Here is a 19,930-nt window from a genome sequence, read left to right as displayed (position 1 = left end):
AGTAGTAGTGACAGAGAGCAATATATTACTTTTTGTCTTTGTCATAGTTTCACTTTTCCACCGCTGCCACAATCGAGTTTGTGGCAAACAAATAAGTACGTGACATGTCATGCTTGTTCGTTGCTTGTTTAATTATTGTTGTTTTGTATGAAATTGTGCTTTCTCTTATAAAATATAGTGATGGTTAGCGTTTTGAATGCTTGAACTTTGATAAAATAATGGTGAATTGTTCTGTAATCGGCTGTAATAGCCGCTCTGAGCAAAAATATGAGAACATAACCTTTCACACGTAAGTACGGTATATTACACCTTCCTCTTAACGCAATATATGAGAATAACATCTTAAAATTACGTTGCACTCAAAGCAATGTAGAATCAAACGATTTCAATAAAAATATCACAATTATTTTCGCAAATTAACAAAACTTTATTTGTAAAATTATCCGCCCAAATTACGTAGGTTGTTTGTGGTCTGTCAGCTAAACAGACGAGTCTGAGGTGAGCCATTTTCAAACTTCTTCTTAATTTAGCTGCATAACAATCATGTTAGGGATACCAGATGAAAATATCATAATTTTATGCGCAATTTTGACCTCGAAATTTTTTCTTACTTCTAATTCCAAAAAAAAATAAACAAATGTTGTGAAGATTAAATGTGGTGTACATTAATTGGTGTGAATAATATGACTGCGATTTGTGATTTCTTAAAATTAAAACTCATAATACATTTTATTTTACGTTTTATTTACTAAACATGTTTAGTTTTCTACCACCTGCGCGAATTATAGGAGGTATTTCATTGTTCATACGCCTAAAAAGAACGGCCCATTAACATTTTATTCAACAATTTTAATACAGTCAAACAAGCTAATTTTGCCTCCAGGGTAAATTGCCTCAACGTGATATCGTTGGGGTAATTTTTACCAATATGGTATCCCCACGTTTATGACGTCATCTATGTCTATCCCTTACGGGCGCACGCGGTAGGCCTCATCTATAGAAAATATATAATACTAGATCTATCTTCAGCACATTACAGACTAGGCGTCTCCGTTGGTTATATCCTCCAAAGATATGTAAATTCGGATATAACTCCGTAATAGATGTGTATAGTCTAAGGAAAAAACGTGCCTCGAAAATCAAGAAAATTTGATTCTCGTTCAGAGGGCGCCACTAGTTTTGGCCCACTGTCGTATAGATGGCGTTGACTGTTTCGTTTGTTATTTAACAATTTTAACGCATATCAGTGAAAGAACATGGGTCAAAATCATAAAAATAAATAATGCATATAAAAAAATCATTTATTTATATTTAAATACATTTTACCGTATTTTTATAAATCTTAATTTTTAGTTTTAAAGTGTGTTGACAGATGGCAGTGAATTTACTGGGGTTACAAAATTTACTATGACAGTACCGCTCTAGTATAAGTTACTCTATGTATCCTCCAAGGGATTCCTGCTGGATTTGTCGATTTATGAACTCAATACAAAAACGGCAATTTTTTATTTATTTCGGACGCATAGATTAACGAATCCAGCAACGTAATTATAATGTATTCAAAAGGTACTTAAATACAAAATAAAGTACGTAGCGTAATATCTATCGTTAAATTTAAATAATCAATTATTTAGCACTGCCGCTAGTGAGCACGTTGATGGCCTTGATGGGCTCCGATTATATGCTCTTTGATGGGCTCTAAAAAGATTATCAAGTAGGCATTACTACGAAATAATACACATGGCAACAATTCAAATTGCGTCAAATACTGAAAATAGTTCCACACGGAATTTCATTTAGGATTTCGGAACGCACCCGTATTAATATTAATTTGTCAAAGTGCTTCGCGTGATAATTTTATAACAAAAGAAAAGGGTATTTCTTTTAAACAATGAAGGTACTACAACTAAGTTTCTTTTAAACGTTAAAATAGTGTGATTGTTATTGCGGATGCACCAACCCAACGCTATAAACTGCTGAGGCAGCAAGACACTGCCAATGTTATCAAACAAATCTTCTAGACCAGAATAGAAGTTTTGAAGTCCTCTAGTGATTTCGCAATGTTTTTCCGCTGATGCACTAAAATTAAGTTGCGGGCGTGTTGCTTTTAGTGTTCATCCGTTGCAAACTGATCAAACATGGATTTACTCGATCTGCCCGTTGTAATGATTGAGAATATTCTGTCATATTTAACATATGACGAAATCGCGAAGAATAGAGTGGTAAGTACCTTGTATTTATTTAAAGAATAGATTGTTTAGTGCTTTGTCGACTATACTTGTATATTTTGATTCTTATAATTGCTTTATATACAGTTTTTTTATTACATGTTATTTTTTGTGAAGCATACACTTAATGTTTCATAATTATTTTCCTTTTGTTACAACTTTTCAATGTATATAAAAGCTTGATTTATCTGATCTTAACAAAAACTCCCCCTAGAAACTTAATTTAAATAGTAAAAGCTTTACTAGCAGTTTTATAACTTTATATTTATATAGGTACTTTTGAAAGAAGCTTCATTGTTCTAGCTATACTGTTTTTGTTTTACAAAAGTGTGTCTTATTCTGTAAGCAATGTTAAACTACCATGAGTTTTCAGTCTTAAAGTAAAATACATCAATCATCTTGCATTATTGGCACAGGACAATATACCTAATGTGTCAGCTATTGACAAAGGTGCTAAACTTTTTCAGCCCAATCTTTCATCAACATGCGGGCCTAATTTTTACCTAAAGGGGCCCACTGATTAGGCCAGGCCTGTCAGTTGTTCAGAACTGTCTAATTTTCGTTCTAGCTGACAGGCTGATATTGTCTGGCGGACTGATAATCAGTGGGCCCCTTAACTATAATTAGTGGGTTGTTTTATCAGTATAATATATGTAGGTCTCATTATATAGTGCGACCTTCAGGACTATATCGATGGATAACTAATTTTGAGTTGCCATTAGATATGCAGCAGAAGTGGGAGTGATTGGGCTTATTATAATAATGTTTTTTTAATTTCATTAATTGAACTTGTCACAACACTGTTTTGTACATTTTTCATGTTTCTAGGTATGTAAGGCGTTCAATGAGCTGTCAATGCGGATGCTCAACCGTGGGTTCCTAATGATAGAGAGACGTCATGCCCTCACACTCAAGACTGTTAAAGCTCAGCTGCCGAGGCGGGAATCGGAACGCAGGTAAAAATTAATAAATATATTAAGGGCTTATTATTTATATTCATATTTATTTATTGCAACCATGGTATTATAGGCATTACAAAGTCTGGTTAGTTCCACATGGACCCTGTGAGGGCATAGCAATATTACATGCATACTTAGGATCTAATCTTAAATCTATGTGAATAATATTGGTATAATATAAAAGTAGTTCAATTTAGTAGTTTTTATACATATAAAGTCGAATTGAATCAGGTAATTGTCAGTCTATTAAATACAAAAATAAACAGGCAACTAATTTATTTGCGCATGGTTTCGTCCGCGTAGAAATCTTTAAACCTGAAACACGTTCTACCTTCAACAATTTAGTCTGCGTTGTGCAGAAAATATAGGGCATGTTATCTAGTTCAAAGTAGTTTTTTTAGTAATGTCACGGGAAACAGGATTTTTCTAGTCTTAAAAAAAAACCGGACAAGTGCGAGCCCACCGAAGGTTCCGTACTTTTTAGTATTCATTCTTATAGCGGCAACAGAAATACATCATCTGTGATTTCAACTGTCTAGCTATCACGGCTTATGTCATGAGATACAGCCTGGTGACAGACACAGACGGACAGTGGAGTCTCAGTAATAGGGTCCCGTTTTTACCCTTTGGGTATGGAACCCTAAAAAGTAGGTATATTATGATATGACCAACATACGAGTAATCCCATATATATATATATATATATATATATATATTACGCTATGCATATACATATATTATACCTACAATATGTATGAGTTTATACAAACAATGATATCAACCTCACGTTTCTGAGGTCATGTAGGTATTGAAGTCACGTGTGACATTTTATTTATTAATACTTTAAGTCGTAAAATGTATTTTCTAGAAGCATACCTATTGCTAATCAGATGAGTATTGTGTATTTTTAGGATTATGAAGAAAAAAGGTTTTTAGGATAAGTAAATGAATTTGAAATAGGTCAATAATGAGTAATAATTGTCCTAGATACAATATTAAGTTAAGATAAAAAAAACGCAAAAAACGAAGCAAAGCCAATTAAGTCTACTAGGTAACTATTATTAAATTCAACAACTGTCTATAGTATGAATTATCTCAGATGATTTTTTCGTGGTCGGGCCCTAACGCCCCTAACCTGGTAAACAAGTGGTATTGTTTACTTTATGCAGTGGGTTATATACACTGCTTACTGCTAATAGCCCCGTCAGGTAACGGAAACAAGTCCGTTCAAAAAGCAAATTTACCATTCTATTTATATGGTTCAAATTCATGAAACAGCACATTCAGAGATAAGATAACACGTTGTGTTGATACCAAAGAAAAGACCACCCTGATTTTTTTCTGAATGCTCATTGACAGCTCTGTCACATAAATTTGAACCTTAATACTATCATGATACATAGTTGCTTTTTAAACGACATGGTTGCTTTGGCACGTACTGAAGACCGCTCTTAAAAGAAACAAAGACTTTTGTTTCTTTTAAGAGCGGTTTTGTTTCTTTTAGGAAACAGAGGCTTTTGTTTTTTTTAAGAGCGGTTAGAGAAAAAATCATCTGAGATAATTCATACTATAGTCATAGTATATAGTGTAGTCTTTAGGTAGTTAAATAAATGTAAATTGTGTTTTTACATTTTCGGGTACTTAACCCATTTATTAGTTAGCCAACCAAATAGAAAACTGCCTGTATCTGTTCCTTCATCGTTCTGGCTTTAACCTATTTCATTTAATCGTGTAATGTTTCTACCCTCAAATGGCTAAATATTCGATCTCGTTTTAAGTTCTTTATTAGGGCGAAGTAATAGCAAATATTACAAAACTAAATTACTATTGATTAATCAAATCATCCCGTTTTATTCCTATTAACAAAATAGCACCATTACATCATTTTCTTTGTTATGTTGAGTAAGTAATATGGGGCATTTTCTATGAAAAGGGACCTTATTGTCGATATGGCGCTTACGCCGCACAGCGTCGCGCGGCATTGTATTTATATCGGAGCATCGTTAATAATGGCGTAAGCGCCATCGACAATAAGGTCCCTTTTTATAGAAAATATCACATATATCTGATATATCTTAGTAAGACTTCTGTAAGTTTTGGCACGAGTTAAATTAATTGACTTGAAGAAATAAACAGTTTTGTTTTTTACAATTTCCGTGCCCAATAAAATATCTAATTGTGATTTCAGATACCACCCTTTGGCCCGTCACTGTGACATCCTCACGTCGATCGAGACGCGTATATCGATGCTCAACATGACATACTCCAAATTTATCGACAGTGGCGTATGCTGTTTTATACCCGGAAAGGTAATGTTTACTTGTTTTAGGGTTCGTACCTCAAAAGGAAAAAAACGGAACCCTTTTATAGGATCACTCGTGCGTCTGTCCGTTTGTCACAGCCTATTTGAAAAGTGTTCTGTAAGAATCTATTTTAAATAAAAATATTATGATTATATCGTTTTTCAGGTGATAGATGAAATCCGTCGCGTCCTATACATAGCCGAGAGCTCCAAATCTCCCCCAAGAGCCCACGAGGTCCTACAGGAGCTACGGGACATCTCCAGCATGGCCATAGAACATTTTGACGACAAGATATCACCGGCTTTAAGGGCGAGGTTACAACAGCAAGCCGCGCCTATGGCGCCGAGACCACATGGTAAGGACTTTTAAAATTTGTAGGGAGTGTAAAAAAAGTTGGCATAATTTGTGCTAAATTTAGCAACTTTGGACGCCACAGAATAATTTTATACATATTTTTTTTTTTACAGTATTCTCCCCGCTCGCGATACGTCAGGAGGTGTCTTCACTTCGCCGTCGCTCCATACTGAACGCCAAACTGTCTCTGTATCTCGCTACACAGTACAAGAAGTACCATAACAAAGTGAGTTCATCGATTAACTTCAGTAGCACACTAGAAAGAAATTATACTGATAGTAAACTGTAATAGATGTCATATAATAAAGAAAAACTACTGGTACTGGTATACTGATAGTAGTTTTAAAAAAAAACCGGCCAAGTGCGAGCCGGACACGCCCACCAAGGGTTCCGTACTATTTAGTATTTGTTTTAATAGCGGCATTAGAAATACATCACCTGTGAAAAATTCAGCTGTCTAGCTAGCTATCACGGTTCATGAGATACAGCCTGGTGACAGACGGACAGCGGAGTCCCGTTTTTACCCTTTGGGTACGGAACCCTAAAAGGAAGAAGTGTTACTAAGTTTTAAAGATGGTGTACTTATTTTGTATCGTTTTCAGCAGATGATTGAGTACCAGAAGATCGCGTGGAGGCAACGTATCGTCATACGGCGTATGTTGGCGCGTCAGAGAAGGCAGGAGGCTAATATTGGTAATTCATCAATTTCATAAGTGGCTGATAATAATATATTTTATTTCCATGATTAAGGGGCTCCCTGGCCCCAATATCCTTCAATCTGAATCCCTTAGTTTTCTAATGTTTTTTGTAGCTTATCATCAGAGGGCGGAATTGCTAATGGCAAAAATCAAACGTTAATAGAGTTGGAACGTTGAATTTTATCTACTTTTTCAGCTATCGTATATCGTATAAGTCCAGTCACCTTTTACATTTCTGACTTTAACATTAACCTCTTTGATTAGCTAGTTGACTATTTGACCTCTTTGATTAGATTAAAAGTAAATTGCATGGCAGTTAACTGCCATTCTGCCACTAGTCTTTTTGCAACTAATTCACGTTTGTAAAAAATGGTTAATCCAAACAGAAAAACAATTAACAAATTGATAAAGAAGTATCCTTGTCTTACTTACAACGAAAACAACTCAACAATATACTGCTCTAAATGTAAGGTTCACTTAAAGCAACTAAAAAATATTGCGTTGAAACTCACATAACGAGCAAAACACATTCACCTGAGTTTAAAGAGGTAAAGAACGATAATAGTTTTTATCTAGATTTGATAATATTTCTCGTTTGTTGCAACATTCCATGAAAAAAATTAATAATCCACATTTCCGGAATTTTTTAAGGTGACTGAACTTATCGATAGCTGAAAAAGTCGATAAAATTCAACGTTCCAACTCTATTAACGTTTGATTTTTGCCATGAGCAATTCCGCCCTCTTCTTATCATATAAACAGGAACGGCAATTTAAGGCCAAAAAACTGGTTTTCGGGCCATAACTTTTGTGTTAATAAGTTTAAAATTAAAACCTTAGACAAATAGACGTCAAAGACGAACCCAAATATGTAGATTTCATATATGTAAGATCTTTCACAGCAATCGATATACGAAAAAAGTCTTTTTTTTAGACTATGTTTAAAAAAAACATAAATAAATATGTATTCATTTCTTTCAAAATCCGGTAGACAAAAATGGAGATAAAAGATTGAAGAACCAATAGCCGTTTGTCTTATGATTCTATATGTAGTGCAAAAGTAGGAGATACGATTCGAAACTTGTCAAAAACCTATGAAAATCTCGCATAGCCCCTTAAGTAAATATCGAGTCGAGTGTTAACGATATCTAAGACATAATTTGAGTGTTTAAAGAAACTATAATTGTAATTAATAATTTTCTCTTCAAAAATTATGATCTCTGTAGGCCGAGGACATGATTGGCGCGAGAGTATCTCGCCGTGAGATAGACTACCCGTCTTTTACTAACTGTATGAATTAAAGGGGGACGGGTAGTCTATACCGCGGCGAGATACTCTCGCGCCAATCATGTGCTAGCCCGACTGGTGATTTCAAGTTCAACAACATGTTTTATTTTCAGCTGAACTGAAGCGTCGTATAGACGAGTGCGATATTCGCTACAGCGAGCTCACACACACAAAACCGGCCGTCGGACCGAGTATTTCAGGTATTAACTGCACCTACAATGTAACAGTTAAGAAATACGAAAAAACACGGAAACCCATTTTTATAGTATGAAATAAATGTTTGTTTAAATGTAATATTTTCTATAAAAAGGGACCTTATTGTCGATGGCGCTTACGCCATTATAAACGATGCTCCGATATAAATACAATGCCGCGCGACGCTGTGCGGCGTAAGCGCTATCGACAATAATGTCCCTTTTCATAGAAAATGCCCCAAATATTTTTACAGATTTTTACAAATAAATCTTTATATAACGAACAACTTACCCCAAATATACACTAATAAAATTAGCCCACATGATTAGTTAAACAAATGCTAACTAAATGGCGCTAGTGGTATGTAATGTTTAGACTTAAATTCTATACTAGTAGTTTTAAAATACGAAGCTCTTTGTGTTGTTTCGATTTATCGTAAAATACAACATTTTCGTTTTCCAGTACAATAAAACCAGGGTGAATAAGGATGGCTGGGGTATTTTTTAACAAATTGACAGGTTAAGTCCCTGGCACTGCAATGCACATTCTCTGTTCCTGTGGACCACTAATGTCAAAAAGAAGTACCTACTTAGGGCGGCACGTACTGCAACCCTATGAGGTACAGAACATTACGGCCCAAAGAATCTGGAATTTTCTGGATTCAACGGGCATTAGTAATGAGCTTTAAAGGGCCGTCACAATAGATCACTGTTTGGTCGACGTGACACTCAAAGGCCCACAACGCCCCAATAATAATAAGTCCCCGGCAAGCTCGGTTCTCCATACGAACGTAGTTACGCTCTCATTTTAAAATGACTAGCTAGGTTGCTCTGAAACTTGGTACTCACATATATCTAGGTCTGAAATTAGTTTATGTAGCTTCAGATACCATAGTTGAAAAATAAAGCAAATTGAAGTTTTTCATACAAAACTTGTTTTTGCTCTATTTCGTTTGTTTTATATACTAGAGCTATATAAACTAATTACAGACCTTGATATACCTCATTTCATTGTATGTGCAAAGTTTGATTACAATCCAACACGTAGTTTTAAAATGAGAACGTTTCTCTGTTTGTATGGGAAGGTGAAATTCGGCCAAACTTGCCGGGGACTAAAGTTTCGTCCCTATTCACCCCAGCCATCCCTATTCACCCCGGTTGAGGGTATGTAAAATTGAAGTTACAATAATGTGTATTGTAGGAGCAGAGTCTCCGCCGCCGGCCGCACCGCTGCGTCACTTCGGCAGCCAGATCAAGCTGGACCTCTCCGTGCTGCCCATCGGCACCAACCGCCGAGGGCGGAACTGTAAGTACATCACTTCGGCAGCCAGATCAAGCTGGACCTCTCCGTGCTGCCCATCGGCACCAACCGCCGAGGGCGGAACTGTAAGTACATCACTTCGGCAGCCAGATCAAGCTGGACCTCTCCGTGCTGCCCATCGGCACCAACCGCCGAGGGCGGAACTGTAAGTACATCACTTCGGCAGCCAGATCAAGCTGGACCTCTCCGTGCTGCCCATCGGCACCAACCGCCGAGGGCGGAACTGTAAGTACATCACTTCGGCAGCCAGATCAAGCTGGACCTCTCCGTGCTGCCCATCGGCACCAACCGCCGAGGGCGGAACTGTAAGTACATCACTTCGGCAGCCAGATCAAGCTGGACCTCTCCGTGCTGCCCATCGGCACCAACCGCCGAGGGCGGAACTGTAAGTACATCACTTCGGCAGCCAGATCAAGCTGGACCTCTCCGTGCTGCCCATCGGCACCAACCGCCGAGGGCGGAACTGTAAGTACATCACTTCGGCAGCCAGATCAAGCTGGACCTCTCCGTGCTGCCCATCGGCACCAACCGCCGAGGGCGGAACTGTAAGTACATCACTTCGGCAGCCAGATCAAGCTGGACCTCTCCGTGCTGCCCATCGGCACCAACCGCCGAGGGCGGAACTGTAAGTACATCACTTCGGCAGCCAGATCAAGCTGGACCTCTCCGTGCTGCCCATCGGCACCAACCGCCGAGGGCGGAACTGTAAGTACATCACTTCGGCAGCCAGATCAAGCTGGACCTCTCCGTGCTGCCCATCGGCACCAACCGCCGAGGGCGGAACTGTAAGTACATCACTTCGGCAGCCAGATCAAGCTGGACCTCTCCGTGCTGCCCATCGGCACCAACCGCCGAGGGCGGAACTGTAAGTACATCACTTCGGCAGCCAGATCAAGCTGGACCTCTCCGTGCTGCCCATCGGCACCAACCGCCGAGGGCGGAACTGTAAGTACATCACTTCGGCAGCCAGATCAAGCTGGACCTCTCCGTGCTGCCCATCGGCACCAACCGCCGAGGGCGGAACTGTAAGTACATCACTTCGGCAGCCAGATCAAGCTGGACCTCTCCGTGCTGCCCATCGGCACCAACCGCCGAGGGCGGAACTGTAAGTACATCACTTCGGCAGCCAGATCAAGCTGGACCTCTCCGTGCTGCCCATCGGCACCAACCGCCGAAGGCGGAACTGTAAGTACATCACTTCGGCAGCCAGATCAAGCTGGACCTCTCCGTGCTGCCCATCGGCACCAACCGCCGAGGGCGGAACTGTAAGTACATCACTTCGGCAGCCAGATCAAGCTGGACCTCTCCGTGCTGCCCATCGGCACCAACCGCCGAGGGCGGAACTGTAAGTACATCACTTCGGCAGCCAGATCAAGCTGGACCTCTCCGTGCTGCCCATCGGCACCAACCGCCGAGGGCGGAACTGTAAGTACATCACTTCGGCAGCCAGATCAAGCTGGACCTCTCCGTGCTGCCCATCGGCACCAACCGCCGAGGGCGGAACTGTAAGTACATCACTTCGGCAGCCAGATCAAGCTGGACCTCTCCGTGCTGCCCATCGGCACCAACCGCCGAGGGCGGAACTGTAAGTACATCACTTCGGCAGCCAGATCAAGCTGGACCTCTCCGTGCTGCCCATCGGCACCAACCGCCGAGGGCGGAACTGTAAGTACATCACTTCGGCAGCCAGATCAAGCTGGACCTCTCCGTGCTGCCCATCGGCACCAACCGCCGAGGGCGGAACTGTAAGTACATCACTTCGGCAGCCAGATCAAGCTGGACCTCTCCGTGCTGCCCATCGGCACCAACCGCCGAGGGCGGAACTGTAAGTACATCACTTCGGCAGCCAGATCAAGCTGGACCTCTCCGTGCTGCCCATCGGCACCAACCGCCGAGGGCGGAACTGTAAGTACATCACTTCGGCAGCCAGATCAAGCTGGACCTCTCCGTGCTGCCCATCGGCACCAACCGCCGAGGGCGGAACTGTAAGTACATCACTTCGGCAGCCAGATCAAGCTGGACCTCTCCGTGCTGCCCATCGGCACCAACCGCCGAGGGCGGAACTGTAAGTACATCACTTCGGCAGCCAGATCAAGCTGGACCTCTCCGTGCTGCCCATCGGCACCAACCGCCGAGGGCGGAACTGTAAGTACATCACTTCGGCAGCCAGATCAAGCTGGACCTCTCCGTGCTGCCCATCGGCACCAACCGCCGAGGGCGGAACTGTAAGTACATCACTTCGGCAGCCAGATCAAGCTGGACCTCTCCGTGCTGCCCATCGGCACCAACCGCCGAGGGCGGAACTGTAAGTACATCACTTCGGCAGCCAGATCAAGCTGGACCTCTCCGTGCTGCCCATCGGCACCAACCGCCGAGGGCGGAACTGTAAGTACATCACTTCGGCAGCCAGATCAAGCTGGACCTCTCCGTGCTGCCCATCGGCACCAACCGCCGAGGGCGGAACTGTAAGTACATCACTTCGGCAGCCAGATCAAGCTGGACCTCTCCGTGCTGCCCATCGGCACCAACCGCCGAGGGCGGAACTGTAAGTACATCACTTCGGCAGCCAGATCAAGCTGGACCTCTCCGTGCTGCCCATCGGCACCAACCGCCGAGGGCGGAACTGTAAGTACATCACTTCGGCAGCCAGATCAAGCTGGACCTCTCCGTGCTGCCCATCGGCACCAACCGCCGAGGGCGGAACTGTAAGTACATCACTTCGGCAGCCAGATCAAGCTGGACCTCTCCGTGCTGCCCATCGGCACCAACCGCCGAGGGCGGAACTGTAAGTACATCACTTCGGCAGCCAGATCAAGCTGGACCTCTCCGTGCTGCCCATCGGCACCAACCGCCGAGGGCGGAACTGTAAGTACATCACTTCGGCAGCCAGATCAAGCTGGACCTCTCCGTGCTGCCCATCGGCACCAACCGCCGAGGGCGGAACTGTAAGTACATCACTTCGGCAGCCAGATCAAGCTGGACCTCTCCGTGCTGCCCATCGGCACCAACCGCCGAGGGCGGAACTGTAAGTACATCATTTGTGACGTTTTCAACCAAAAGGTACCACATTGTCGCTTGTCGATAAGGTTGATTTCTAATTGAAGCTGGAAGGAAATGGCGCCTTACTGACAAGCGACAGTAAGTACCCTTTTGGGTGAAAATGGGACATTTCTTCATATTCTCACTTCATTTTTAAGGTCTTGTGGGTCCCTTCTCTCACTCTCACAGTGCGAGGCATGAGCGAGACGGCTGTGCGTGCCCGGGATCGCGGATATTTAATTGTTATTTTCAGTAAGTTTTAACAAAAAAAGAAAATAAGCCATGAGTTCAATCAAAAATAAAATTGCGAATTTTTAGAAGCAGTTTTCATATTTTCAGCTTTTATGAAAAAATTGTTACTATGTGCAATAATAGCGGTCAATAGGAAAATGAAAATCAGGGGAAAACGATATTATATTGGATCTTTTTTTATAATTCTTCTGCATTACTTGACATTGTTTCAAAATTAAATGTAAACTTTACTTAAATAATATTGGAACCATTAAAAAAAATCATGAAAATCGGCTTTTTTACTGTGTGATTCGGTTCAAATCCGGCCTCTGCCACCGTTGGACTTCGGCACTTTTTATTTTTTTTATTTTATAACCTGTAGTGTCCCACTGCTGGGCAAAGGCCTCTCCCTTAGATTTCCATGACTCCCGTTGTTGAGCTGTTTCCGGCCAGTTATTAGTGAAGGTGTCTAAGTCGTCTTTTTCTTTAGTTCTTTTATTTTTTATAAATTCCTAATACGTTTATTTCAGTGTTGCCCAACATGAGACCGAGGAAGCCAGTTATCCGCATGCCCAGTCTGTCTGAAGACGACCCCCCCACGGCCCCGGATGCGCCATCTACTTCTCACGACGCGCCGAGACTCAGCCCCAAGACCAAGGTGAATAAAATACATATTTTGTCAAAATCATCATCATCATCTTCCTCGCGTTGTGCCGGCATTTTTGCCACGGCTCATGGGAGCCTGGGGTCCGCTTGGCAACTAATCCCAAGAATTGGCGTAGGCATTAGTTTTTGCGAAAGCGACTGCCATCTGACCTTCCAACCCAGAGGGGAAACTAGGCCTTGTTGGGATTAGTCTGGTTGCCTCACGTTTTCCTTCACCGAAAAGCTACTGGTAAATATCAACTGATATTTCGTACATAAGTTCTGAAAAACTCATTGGTACGAGCTTTGAACCCCCGACCTCCGGATTGCAAGTCGCACGCTTTACCGCTAGGCCACCAGCGCTTTTTATATATAAGATAATCGAAATTACGTTATCTAACATCTCTGTCACTCTTGCATGCACATTCGAGCGACAAAGAGGCAGATAGCGAAATTTCGGATTCTCGTTTCCCGGTAGGTTTCAAACCGAAAACTTGTCAAAAACCTGTTAAAGGTACAGTCAGCTGCAGAGAAAAGGTACCCCACGTCCATATTAATTTACAGAACTTTGTATGCAGGGGGGGGTGCCTTTTCTGTATGGATGGCTATGTACAGTATGTATAAGTTACTCTATGGTTTACTGAAAAGGTTAGTGCTGTACTCTGGTGGCAGAACATTGTAGTAATATCCCCTATTCATAAAATTATTTGCTATCGATCTGGGAAAGTTATGAAGACATCAAAATTAATTATAGTCCTATAATTTTCAGGTCCAATCAACGTTAGCCAAGATCCGTGGCATTACCAACGAGATCCGTCATCTGACCAACTTGTCACGCAACATTGAGGGCACTATGAAGAGACCGTATTGCACCGCTGAAGAATTAGAAGAGGTCAAAAAGATGAAACTAGAGTAACCGACCAATAATTGTAAGTCTTGAGTTTTGATGACCCTAGAAACTTAGAGGATATAACCAAACGGAGACGCCTTGTCTTGTTGTTGCCTTGTTGTTGTGTGTTGTTGTTGTTGTGTGTTGTTGTTGTTGTTGTTGTGAATTTTCTGTACAAAAAAGTCTGCCGATTTTTGCGGGGGAGGGGAACTTCAAATGTATACGTAACCACAGAATAAATAATAGTACTACCGTACAGAAAGGAAACTTCCTACAAAACCGAAGTTTGACAGCGGTTCAGGGTCTAACCATGATGTCCCTTTCTAATATATTGCACTATCCCTTTCGGCTATTTAGGGTTGTCAAAGTTCAGGATCTTGTCTGTGGTCGTGCACGCAAATGGACGTCAAGTTGTGCCAACCCTAATAATTGCTTGGATCAATGCTGAGCCGAACGGAGCCGAGTTTGCCCGAAGCGGGAAGTTTTGCACCCTGACGTAACGTAAAAATAGCCATGTCAGATAAACGTCAGTCCATACATTGTGTATGACCATTGGCAGACTATTTTCGACAGAGGGGAACGCCTGTTAATGGCTACTCCGTTTGGTTATATCCTCTAAGCCTAGAAAGTTTCATTTTATTGTCTATTGTCAATCGTCTGGCTAACGATTTTTAGGAAAAAAGCGGTACATTTTGAAAATGTAATCGGGAAGTTGATATCCCATACAAACTTACGATTAAGCGGCTCTTTAAGTGACTAAATGTAAGCAATTTTTTATATGACAGCATTTGTAGTCAATATAATTTTAACCAAGACAGATCGGTGAAAATACATTTTTAACGTTTAAAAAGCTCTACCATAGTAATAAAATCATTTTACTGTGAGCTGTGAGTAAAGCGCTATGGTGTCCGTTGCTCAAGCACGCTATTTCACGAAAACTGAATAGGGAATATTACGCGAAACTACGTAGGGGATCTGAGGGTCTATGGCGAACAGTTTTTTGACTAGTTTTCAGAGATAAAAAATATGACATTGATGCATCAAGGCGGTTTGTTTACAGAGGACCTAACGGGAAACGCGAATCCGAAATTTCGCTATCTGCCTCTTTATCGCTCGAATATGCAAGTGACAAAGATGTTAGATAACAAAGTTTCGATTTTCGTTTTTTTTTTTATACCACGACGGTGGCAAACAAGCATACGGCCCGCCTGATGGTAAGCAGTCACCGTAGCCTATGGATGCCTGCAACACCAGAGGTGAGAGGTGAGGTGAGGCATCAGAGGTGTTGTTTCGCGATAGACCCTCAGATTGTGGTAGTGGTGCCCCCTGCACAGAGTTTTGCGTAATATTCCGTATTGTCTTAGATTTTACGCATCTTAATCAATGTGAACTAGAGTAACGAAGCAATAATTGTAAGTCTGTTTATACCCTTATAAAAAAAGAAAGAGACAAACAATGTCAACCTAGCTTTCGAACATTGACTAGATAGTAATAGTACATTGTGCAACGTGGGGGGTAAGTGAAATATTGTACGAGAGTCTATATATTCACGACAGCTGCAGGCTTGGAGTGAATTAAAGACTCATGTAACAGTATTCTTAACCCCGGAGTTACACACCATGTTTTCCATCACACTTGCGAAGAAAAATCTCAATTTTAAGCGTCATTCTTAAATATGGTGACATTTCAAAGATATGTCCGCCATATTGAATTTTTTTGGCAGTTTAGGCATCGAAGGCCCATCGGCATTCAGCCACAATTGAAAATTGTGTAAAAATATTTGAAACGGCTATTAAATTAATCAAATTAAATATTTTAAAGCTTAAAAAAAATATAAACGTCAGTATTTTCAAAGTAAAACTCATTTATACCTACTTGGTTCGTATGAATTAGTGACATAATAAAAAAAAGCTATAACTCAAGAGGGAGTTATAGCTTTTTTTTTCAAAATCCATATCTCCCGCGGGAACAATATAGGCCTTTGTCCTTCAGTACACCTGCATGAAATAAGATTTTTTTTCGAGCAAGTGTGATGAAATAATATCACAATACCGATTTTTCTGCTATTACTCATGCATATAAATAAGGACGAAGAATTTAGTACATTGACCCGCCTGTTCCGGTCTCTATCGCACGCAGATAATTATATTGCTGTTCCACTCGCACAGTGTCATTGACCTTTGGCGTCATGGGCGAGACAGTAATATAATTACGCGCGTGCGATAAAAATAGGAACAGGCGGGTCTATGTACGACTTTACAAGTGGGGATGTACCAATACTCAATTAGTTCAATTACCTTATAAAAATTGGCTGTGACAGACGGACAGACAGACAGACGCACGAGCGGCACGAGTGATCTTATAAGGGTTCCGTTTTTACCTTTTGAGGTACGGAACCCTAAAAACAACAATTTACTACACTGCCATGTGTGTAGCCTTTATATGTACAGATTTCGAGATAAGTGAACCTAAAGGCCTTATAATAGAGTTCAAATTTGCGGAATAAATGTTAGTAAATACCTAACTTTGTCAGTTTGGTACATCTCTTGACTTGAGAATATGAATAGGTACTTGGATATATTAGAAAAAATATATAGATATGTATAGATTATTATTATTATTGAGTTTTTGTCATTCCTCACGGTTTTGAGCAGTCTTCGGCTATTCTATATATTGTTATGGGAGGGTAAATTTTTTTTCGCGATTTCGTGGTTGGTCCCATAGTAAAAGTTGCTCAGTATAATCCCAAAAACTCCCTGGCAACGGGAATGCACATATTTTTTGGCCACCCTGTATACAATTTATATACAATACTTCTTATGTTTTTGTTCTAAAAACTATAATAGCCATCTTAGTGGAACCATATTTTTATTAGAAAATGAAACATTGTCATTTTCCATATGTGCTTCATTTTAACATGGTTTATTTATAAGTACATAATCTTAAAACACGTTTTATTTATAAGTTATAAACATTGGCACTTATAACTTTGTCAATGTACAAGTAAGTAACTTATAACTTTGTCAAACATTTTGGGAACATGTATTTGTCGTACACTTTATTTTCAGCACCGATATAAATATAAGTTTTGGCTATATAAGTTTTTCTTGATTTGTGTATGTAATCCTTCATTATTCACTTATAACTTTTATGTTGATTTTTGGGTATCACTGATGTATATATAGACTGATATTATAATCTGCGATTCTGCATAACAATAGTTAATTTCAAGTTATAAATATCACGTACGCGTTATTAAATGACTAATTGAGTTATACATAAAGCCATTAAAAGATTATTAAAATCCTTTGTTAAAAGTAAGGTTGTGCCTTTGTTTTGTCTTGGCACTAGCACTACCATAATACGCAAAATTCACGAATTTTGAAGTATAGTTTTCGACTGTCACTTTTCATAACAATAATTGATTGAAATGTACCTACATATACATCAAATTTGTCATTATAACGTTAAGGTGCTTTGAGGTAAATTCGAAAGCGGGGTAATTTAAATAATTTTTAAATATGCGTTTACTTATAGAAATGGATACGGAGGTTAAATGACCGTGTATGGTACTTATGTGTTCAAAGTAAGGCAAACTAACTTATATTGTGTCTAACAAGTGTGGGAATACATAAAAGTATTATGTTAATACTCCTTTATTAGAAATAAATATATTATTTGGACAAACATCTTTTATTTAGATTATTTTTAAATATAAATTCTCGTCCTCCTACAAATCGGTTATTAAAGCCTGACCAGTAATATATGATCATTGTCAAGAGGGCGCTGTTCATTCTCATGAATAGGGTGACGTTCAGTATAGTATGAAAAAATTAGTTCCAGTGAAATTCCGCAACATGGCGCGTGATCATATATTCCTGGCCAGGCTTAATTTTAGAAAAGGTGTAAAGTCTAAGAAAAATACGGCGTCATATGTATTAACTAAGATAGATATAACTCCGTAATAGATGGATACAGTCTAAGGAAAAAACGTGCCTCGAAAATCACGAAAATTTGATTCTCGATCAGATTGCGCCACTACCTTTGGCCTACTCTCGTATAGAGGGCGTTGACGGTTATTTAACAATTTTAACGCATATCAGTGAAAGAAGATGGGTCAAAATCATATAAAAATAATTATTGCTAATAAAAAAAATCATTAATCCATATTTAAATACATTTTATCGTATTTTTATAAATCTTCATAATATTTTTAGTTTTGAAGTGTGTCGGCAGTTGGTCGGCAGTGATCTTACTGTGGTTACAAAATTTACTATGACAGTACCGCTCTTTCCTATTATATCCTCTATACTAAGTTTGATTTGTGGTGGAATGTCAAACGTCAACTTTTGACAACCAGAGTAGGGGCACAGAATAAATAATAGTACTACCGTACAGAAAGGAAACTTCCTACAAAACCGAAGTTTGACAGCGGTTCAGGGTCGAATCATGCTGTCTCTTTCTAATATATGGCAGTATCCCTTGCGGCTATTTAGGGTTGTCAAAATTCGAGTCATTATCTTATCTGTGGTCGTGAACACAAAGGAACTTTAAGTTGTGCCAACCTTAGTAATTACTCGGAGCAATGCTGAGCCGAACGGAGCCGTGTTTGCCCGAAGCGAGGAGGAGTTTCGCATTCGCACCCCTGGTACGGGGCCAGACCATGGAGATAGGCCGGACATTTAAAGCATGGATTTGTTTTAGACTTAGCACATTTTACAGAATCAAAAATGTTTGGAAATATCGAGTTTAGCCGTGATCAAATGGACAAACATCCATGGATCCATGGATGGTGGATGGCGGGTGTTATTGTGGGAAATAATTAAAGAAAACTTTTTACTCATTATTTTATTAACAATAAAGCACATTTTACAGAATCAAAAATGTTTGGAAATATCGAGTTTAGCCGTGATCAAATGGACAAACATCCATGGATCCATGGATGGTGGATGGCGGGTGTTATTGTGGGAAATAATTAAAGAAAACTTTTTACTCATTATTTTATTAACAATAACAACTTAACTATTTGTATAAATAAGGCACGTAATAAGCGAGTATTTTGATATTAAACAAGTCGCCAGGTGCTTCAAAAAATCACGACTTTTATTGCACATGACCCAAACAATAATATAATAAAATATATAATAATTTTTACATAAGAAAATATTGCACAAACCCGATTAAAATATTAGTAACACCAATTTTTTTAACAAATTCGTATAAATTATATTATATGTAGTGATTTTTTAAATATAATTAGTATGTCTGATTATAAAATCGATCGAATCTCCAAAAAACGACTAGCAATTACTCGCCATTAATATATTTTAATAATAAATTAGTTGATAAACAAAAGGCACATGTTTTTAAATAAATGTAGGGTTAATTTGTTAATTTTTATAAGAATTTAAATAAATAACATAGTTAATAAATAGTAGATTTGTACAGCAAGGGCATAAAGCGATCCATTTTTATCCGAGGCAATTTATTAGTCCGAGCGCAGCAAGGGCCAATATAGTCGAGGATAAAAATGGACATTTATGCCCGATTGTGAGTAAAATATACAAATCTATCCAATATTGAAGGTTATTTTACCGTATTTATTCAAGACCAAAGAAAATTGTACTCTGGCCGGTCAGGGGCGCGGGGCACGCCGGTCGGGGGCGCCCGGCAGGGCTGGCAGTTTGTATGGCAGATTTTGGATTTTATTACTAAGTCAATAAGGATGCTAGAACATAATAAGCAACTTGATGTCGTCTACGCACACAATTAATTCAATGTAA

General features: G+C 39.8%; 1 protein-coding gene and 1 long non-coding RNA gene across 3 annotated transcripts in view; one reads left to right on the top strand and one right to left on the bottom strand.

Moving 5' to 3' along the window:
* LOC134751913 (uncharacterized) overlaps positions 1 to 19,930 on the bottom strand; it is a 521,238-nt gene that overhangs the window by 161,001 nt on the left and 340,307 nt on the right. The gene's annotated exons all lie outside the window — the stretch shown is intronic.
* Positions 1,794 to 17,834, top strand: LOC134751731 (F-box only protein 28). Of its 2 annotated transcripts, none has more exons than XM_063687175.1 (10): positions 1,794 to 2,222; positions 3,057 to 3,184; positions 5,376 to 5,496; positions 5,656 to 5,845; positions 5,958 to 6,070; positions 6,450 to 6,537; positions 7,942 to 8,028; positions 9,224 to 9,328; positions 13,144 to 13,271; positions 14,028 to 17,834. In XM_063687175.1, exons 1-10 carry the CDS (start codon positions 2,139 to 2,141, stop codon positions 14,172 to 14,174), a joined length of 1,191 nt encoding a protein of 396 aa, XP_063543245.1. In that variant the 5' UTR covers positions 1,794 to 2,138; the 3' UTR covers positions 14,175 to 17,834. The 2 variants fall into 2 exon arrangements, with proteins under 2 accessions (XP_063543245.1, XP_063543244.1); XM_063687174.1 differs by having other exon boundaries at positions 6,447 to 6,537.

This window comes from Cydia strobilella, chromosome 23, assembly GCF_947568885.1.
Source record: "Cydia strobilella chromosome 23, ilCydStro3.1, whole genome shotgun sequence".
In the NCBI taxonomy this organism is placed as follows: Eukaryota; Metazoa; Arthropoda; class Insecta; order Lepidoptera; family Tortricidae; genus Cydia; species Cydia strobilella.
The sequence above is the reverse complement of the archived record's forward strand: the minus strand, read 5'-3'. Positions and strand labels throughout refer to the sequence as shown.